At 49.4% G+C, this 6,101-nt stretch overlaps 1 protein-coding gene across 7 annotated transcripts in view; it reads right to left on the bottom strand.

Moving 5' to 3' along the window:
• Positions 1 to 2,041: 2,041 nt before the first annotated feature.
• FOXM1 (forkhead box M1) overlaps positions 2,042 to 6,101 on the bottom strand; it is a 48,137-nt gene continuing 44,077 nt past the window's right edge. For 2 of the 7 annotated variants that reach the window (XM_073650278.1, XM_073650279.1), the window contains exons 7-8: positions 4,144 to 4,449; positions 2,042 to 4,043 (exon numbers count right to left, since the gene is read on the bottom strand). In XM_073650278.1, the coding sequence (XP_073506379.1) occupies positions 3,234 to 4,043; positions 4,144 to 4,449 (1,116 nt within the window). In that variant the 3' untranslated portion in view covers positions 2,042 to 3,233. The remainder of the gene's footprint in view (positions 4,044 to 4,143; positions 4,450 to 6,101) is intronic. The other 5 variants (XM_073650281.1, XM_073650282.1, XM_073650285.1 and 2 more) reach the window with 5 other exon arrangements.

The following is a 6,101-nucleotide window of genomic DNA, read 5'->3' as shown; positions in this document are numbered from 1 at the left end:
TCCAGGTCAACACTTCAACCCGTCTGAAGAAGTGTCCGCCCCTTTCATTGGCCAAGATGCAATCTCGTGGCATCTTATTCTTTAGCTGGTTCTCCAGATTACTCAACCAGATCATAAGTGATCTGGCTGTACATGTCGCAGCTATCACCAGTTTTAACCCCTTTACCTCCGGGCCATTTTCCACTTTTGCTTTTTCGTTATTTTGCTCCCCTTCTTCCCAGAGTCATAACTTTTTTTTATTTGTCAGTCAATATGGCCGTGTGAGGTCTTATTTTTTGCGGGACGAGTTGTACTTTTGAACGACATCACTGGTTTTACCATATCGTGTGCTGGAAAACAGGAAAAAAAAATATCAAGTTAAAGTGAAATTGCAAAAAAAAAGTGCAATTCCATAGTTGTTTTTTGGGTTTGTTTTTTTTTACCACGTTCACTGAATGCTAAAACTGTCCTACCATTCTTATTCTACAGGTCATTACGAGTTCATAGACACCAAACATGTGGAAAAAAAATGGTACCATTTTCCAAGACCTGTAGCGTCTCCATTTTTGGGGATCTGGGGCCGGGTGAGGGCTTATTTTTTGGGGTAGATCCGATGTTTTGATCGCCCGTTATCGCAATGTTGCGGCGACCAAAAAAAAAGGAACTCTGGCGTTTAGAATTTTCTCGTTACGCCGTTTACCGATCGGATTATTTTTTTATATTGACAGATCGGGCGATTCTGATCGCGGCGATACCAAATATGGGCATGTGTTTGTTTGTTTATTATTATTTTATTTTGAATGGGGCGAAAAGGGGGCTGTTTATTATTATTTTATTTTGAATGGGGCGAAAAGGGGGCTGATTTAAACTTATATTTTTCAAAACATTTTTTTTACTTTTTGCTTGTTTCAATAGCCTTTATGGGAGACTAGAAGCAGCACTTATCTGATCACCTGTTACACACAGGCGATGAGCAGGTCGCCTGTAGGCAGCAGATGAGCTCACTTGCTATGAGCAGCGACCACTGGGTGGCGCTCATAGCAATCTGGCCATGACAACCACAGGGGTCTGCTGCTGAGCCCGGGTTGTCATGCCAATCCATCGGTGACACGCTGTCATGTGACGGGGTCACCGATGGGCGGAGCCAATGACGCAAGTCCGGCACGGCTTTATTAAATGCCTCTGCCAGTGATTGACGTCGACATTTAACTGGTTAAATGCGATTCCACCCGCGGCTGTACAGATCAGCTGACATGTGCCCAGTTTAGCTAAACAGGGGGTTATGACGTGGGGCGTACTAATACGCCCCAGGTCATAAAAGGGGTTAAAGCTCACGCTGAAGATTCCCATGTACCTTTCAGAAAACTATCTAAGGGGTCCTTTAATAAGCCCATATCTTTAAAGGGAAGACTGTCTCGGGCGCCCCGCGGCGCTTCCTGGCCCCCGGCCGCAGTAGAGACGGTGACTGCCAGTTATCGTCCGGCCCAAGTCTGTGAATCCTATCTTCTTCTTCTTTTCTTCTGCCGCCATCCTAACAAGGCTCTACCGTCAAGGACAGGAAAGCACCCGATGCGAGGAGCGGAGCCGCCCTTTTTATCCTGAAGGTTTCCTGTCCTTGAAGGCCAGATCCCCTCTCTCGTGGTGCCATCATGGGTGACAGAAAAATTCACCTGAAAGCTGGAGCTAATGCTGATCGTGGGCACACAGCCTGAAGATGATCTGCGTGGCCCCTGAGTTATGTGGGGTGGCTCCTGAAGATGGAGACCTGGAGACAGCGGAGGCCGGTGACCTACATGTTAGTGGGACGCCCCCACACCTGACGGCACAGTGGGACTGGGACACTATTTTCCTGTAAAGTGCCAGGGCGTCACGGAGCAACAGCTTGACCATGGCTACCGCCCTCGGGCACCTTACAAATGAATGAAATGTGAATTTCTGTCTGAAAAGGGAATACATCTCCATTTGCTCTGAATATAATCTATAGTTCTCTGTTATCAGCCACCCAAAACCACCTTCGGCTATTCGGTTGGTAATGAAGAATGGAGGCGACGACCTTGGGGGGAGTAAACTCTTTAATTGTACATATTGTGATAGAGATAAGAACCTTAACCCGGATCATATTACAGCACATTGATGCTCGCAGGGAAGGCAAGGGTGGTGACATAACTTCCGCACCCCCATTAGTCAGTGTGATCGCCTGCTTATCTAGGCTAAAGCAGCATTACAGCAGCGTCGGTATCAGGAGTAATAAGTTTTGCAGCAGACCGTAAAGCAAGAGGCTTCCTGCCGTGTTAGTATACTGACATCTAGTGGACGATATGAGAACTGCAACATAGAACAAATTTGACATAATCCAGAAAATTTAGAGGGGATTAGGGGGGTCTTGAACCTGTGGAAAAACAAGCCTCGGTATGCCAGAGAACCACATTGGGTGGTCACTATCTATACAACTACCTACACCATGGATTAGCCATACACCACCGCACCCGATGAGGGCGCTAACACAATATACATATAACCTCTATGACCGACACCTTTGCAATAAACCAGTAATTCCCGCACATGCTGCGTTCAGGACCGGAAGATGCTGGGACGTAAAGAGACAATATTGTGAACTTAAATTAACTATTGCTCTCAGTTATCAGCCCTTTAGTACTGTAGCGTCAATCATCCCATTGAAGGACCGGTTGCAGTATTGTACCTGCCCCCCCCCCCATGATCACAGGTTACCGTCCCTTTAAGAAAACAGTCAAAAACTCTTGTACATTCCTTTGTAAATAAAAGTTTCATCATCCAAGCATAAAAAGTTTCACAACTTCCTAACATCCTGTGTTACCTCTGCTTGTGGTCAGGGAATACAAAGCTTCTGATTCACTGACAGCGAGCAGAGATCTAGAAAAATTGGAAAACAATAATCTTTTCACTGTAAGGATTCAATATGACATGGAAACGCAGGGACGGGGTGCGCCCCTTTAAGGGAGATAAGCGGCGCCCATTACGTCCCATCCGCACAGGAATGATTGGCGGATATGGTGCACACTTCCCAGGCCGTTATGTGGGGGCTCAACGCCGTGGGCACCGCTCGTCTCTGGAGGCGTCGGACGACCCCTTTAATAGGGTGCAGGGTAATAAAGTGACTCGCGACAGAATACAGAAAGCCACACGTCATATATAAATAGGGGAGATGAGCAGAGCCCGAGATACAACGTCATTATAGAAAAGGGAGAACATCATTCCGTAGGGGGTCTCCTGTCCTATCGGAGCTCATTGAACAGTTGCCCCCAGTAGGAGCTGTCCGTGCCGCCAGGGTCTTCCTCCTCCAGCCCCCCGAAGCTGATGTCCAGGAGGATCTTACTGAGGCTCTCCTCCTTCGTGTCCAGCACCAGCCCCTCCAGCAGTGAACGGTTAGTGGAGCCCCCTACCTGCAGCTCCTTGGAGCAGCGTCTCTGTTTCCGAGCTCCAGTCGGAGTCTCCAACGTTTCCAACTGAGGGGAAGAAGGCGACAGTGCGGCCATCATATCCGGGGGGGAACCGAAATACGGCAGATCCTTAAAAGGGGTCTCCCAGAAGCTGAGGGTCCCGTAGCTGTCCTTGAAGGGGGTGAGAGCTGCGCCCCGCGGTATCCGGACAGGGCTGAAGTCCAGCAGGGGGTCTCTTGTGAGAGGAGAGGGGGACTCCCATGGCTGGAGGCAGGGAAGTCTGCTCGGTGTGGATGAAGCAGGGGGCTTCATGAACTTGTCCTTCACGGGGGTCTTGAAGGAGTAGCCCTCATCGTGGGTGAACTGGGACGGCCCATCGTGGCTGAGCTGACACGGCCCGTCTGGGGGTTGTGTTTCCTGCAGGAGGGAGAACTCGGCGTCCAGACCAGAATCGGAGGCGCTGCTGTCGGGGAGGACCAGCTCCGGCTCCGGACATCGGGGGGTCACCAGCTGCTGCTTCCTCCGCGACCCGCTCACCCGCTGGCACTGAGCAGGGAGGGTTGGCTGCAGCGTAGCGGAGTCCGGCTCGGCCTGAGGAGGAGCTACCAGGAGCAGCGGGGAAGGCTCCGCCATCTCCAGCGGGATCTGGAAGAGACACAAGCAGTTCAGCCCCTCCATGACGAATTACGGCTAAAATATAAAGAGGGACATTAAGGACCGCCCATGAGGAGCACAAAATTCTGACCTTGGGGGCGATCTTGACCCGTTTGCTGCTGCGGGGCCCATCGGTGGCCCCCAGGTCCGGTGTAAACGTCTCCAGTGGAGAGAAGATCAGCGGCTGTGCGAGTGGGAACTGTACGGGGATCAGGTAGGAGTCGATCCTCGGCAGCAGCGGCTTCATCTTTCGCTCCGGAGCTGCGGGAGGAGAAGAGAAGTCTGAACTCATTACAAGTAATAATCTGCGCCGAGCGTAAAGAGGGAACATGACCTCACCCCGAGAGCTGCCCGCGACGCTCTGCACGACACCACTCTGATCCGGGGTCACCGGCTGCTGGAAGAGGAACAACAGCATGTCTGATACCAGCCGAGGGGTCCCAGAACTACTACTAACCCCAACATGTGCATGAGTTAGCGAGTAATGAGCAACTTTCTAATGTGTTCTGTGCATCAATTCCCGAATATTGTCAAGATCTCTGCTTCCTGTCAGTGAATAGGACAGAATCCTTACACCCTTTACTAAACACACACGATCCTTCCTTCTCGACACCGGATATTTCATACAGATCCTCCACAACAAACCGCCGACTTCTTCTGAAAGCATTCTGGTGATGCTTAATGTAAACAGTCTGTACACCTCTATTTGGCATGATGAGGTCTCCCACCTCTGAGATTCAGGATGACTCCACACAATTTTCTCTCAACCTCCTATCCATAGCCCTACATGAGAATTTCTTCCTGTTTGGCAATACTTTCCACCTTCACCCATGAGGGACCGCCATGGGTTCCAACGTGGCCCCGGCTTATGCCAACGCTTATATGAATCTATTTGAACAACACCACGTCTACACAAATACACTCTTCCTACAATTTGATAACTGTTGGAGAAGATACATAGATGACATCTTTTGCATCTGGCTAGGCCCTCTTGAGACCCTTGTCACCATGCTTAACGCAGTTAGATCAGAACTCACTTTCACCCTTAACCATGACTTACACCAAATCCCGTTCTTAGACACACTTGTAATAAATACCCCAATGACAAGCTGTCCACGGACTTATATTCCAAGCCAAGACAGCAATAATTTACTGCATTTCACTAGCAGTCATCCCAGGTCCACAAAGTACAGCCTTCCAAGATCACAATTCCGAAGGGTTGCAAGGATAGTATCTGACAAAACCTTACTACCCATCAGACTACGAGACATGTCCAACAGGTTCAAAGAAAGGCAATACGCCCCCCCCCCCCATCTCCACACGAACAAGAGACAAAAAGGACACTATCTGCGCCACCTTCACGCAGGACCAACAGTAAGAAGGAACTTATACCCTTTGTGCACATTTACCACCCCTTCCATGCCCAAAATACATAGAATAATTCATAAGCATTGGCCATTACTACACCAAGTCTACCCTTCCATAGAGGCATTCCAAGAACCCGCCCTAATGTGCAACAGGAGACCCCACAACATCAGGCACAGGCTAGTAAGCGCGGACCCGGGAGCTAGACGGGAGCCCACACAACAATTTCTGGGTACATTCCCTTGCCTCGGTTGTGCGGCCTGTCCCAATGTCATAAAATCCAGCGAAGTACATCAACCTAGAACGAGGCAGTCTAATCCAATTTTGTCATTTAAGTCATTAAGTGCCCTTACGAACATCTGTACGTGGGCAAGACAATACAACATGCCAGAGCCCGGATAGACAGTCATAAATTCACAAAATCGATGCGGCGGAGCTTGGCTACCTCTTGCTTTCCACCTCTCCACGGCCCGACACACCGTATCACAACTGTGATTTCATGCCCTTGAGTGAGCAGGTCCCCAGACCACGTCAAGGAGGCAACCACATAGTGTTACTCAGGCGGAGAGAATCTTATTAAACTCCAAACCCTGGCCTCTCTGAGCCTCAATCGAGAGCTTAATCTTTTGACATAAGGAATGGACTAAAAAAAACGAGTCTTTTATTTCGAATTATTAATGTTTA

This window comes from Phyllobates terribilis, unplaced genomic scaffold (assembly GCF_046119375.1).
Source record: "Phyllobates terribilis strain yellow unplaced genomic scaffold, ASM4611937v1 Scaffold_10__3_contigs__length_209671492, whole genome shotgun sequence".
Classification (NCBI taxonomy): Eukaryota; Metazoa; Chordata; class Amphibia; order Anura; family Dendrobatidae; genus Phyllobates; species Phyllobates terribilis.
Note: the sequence above shows the minus strand (reverse complement) of the source record. Positions and strands in the feature narration are given on the sequence as shown.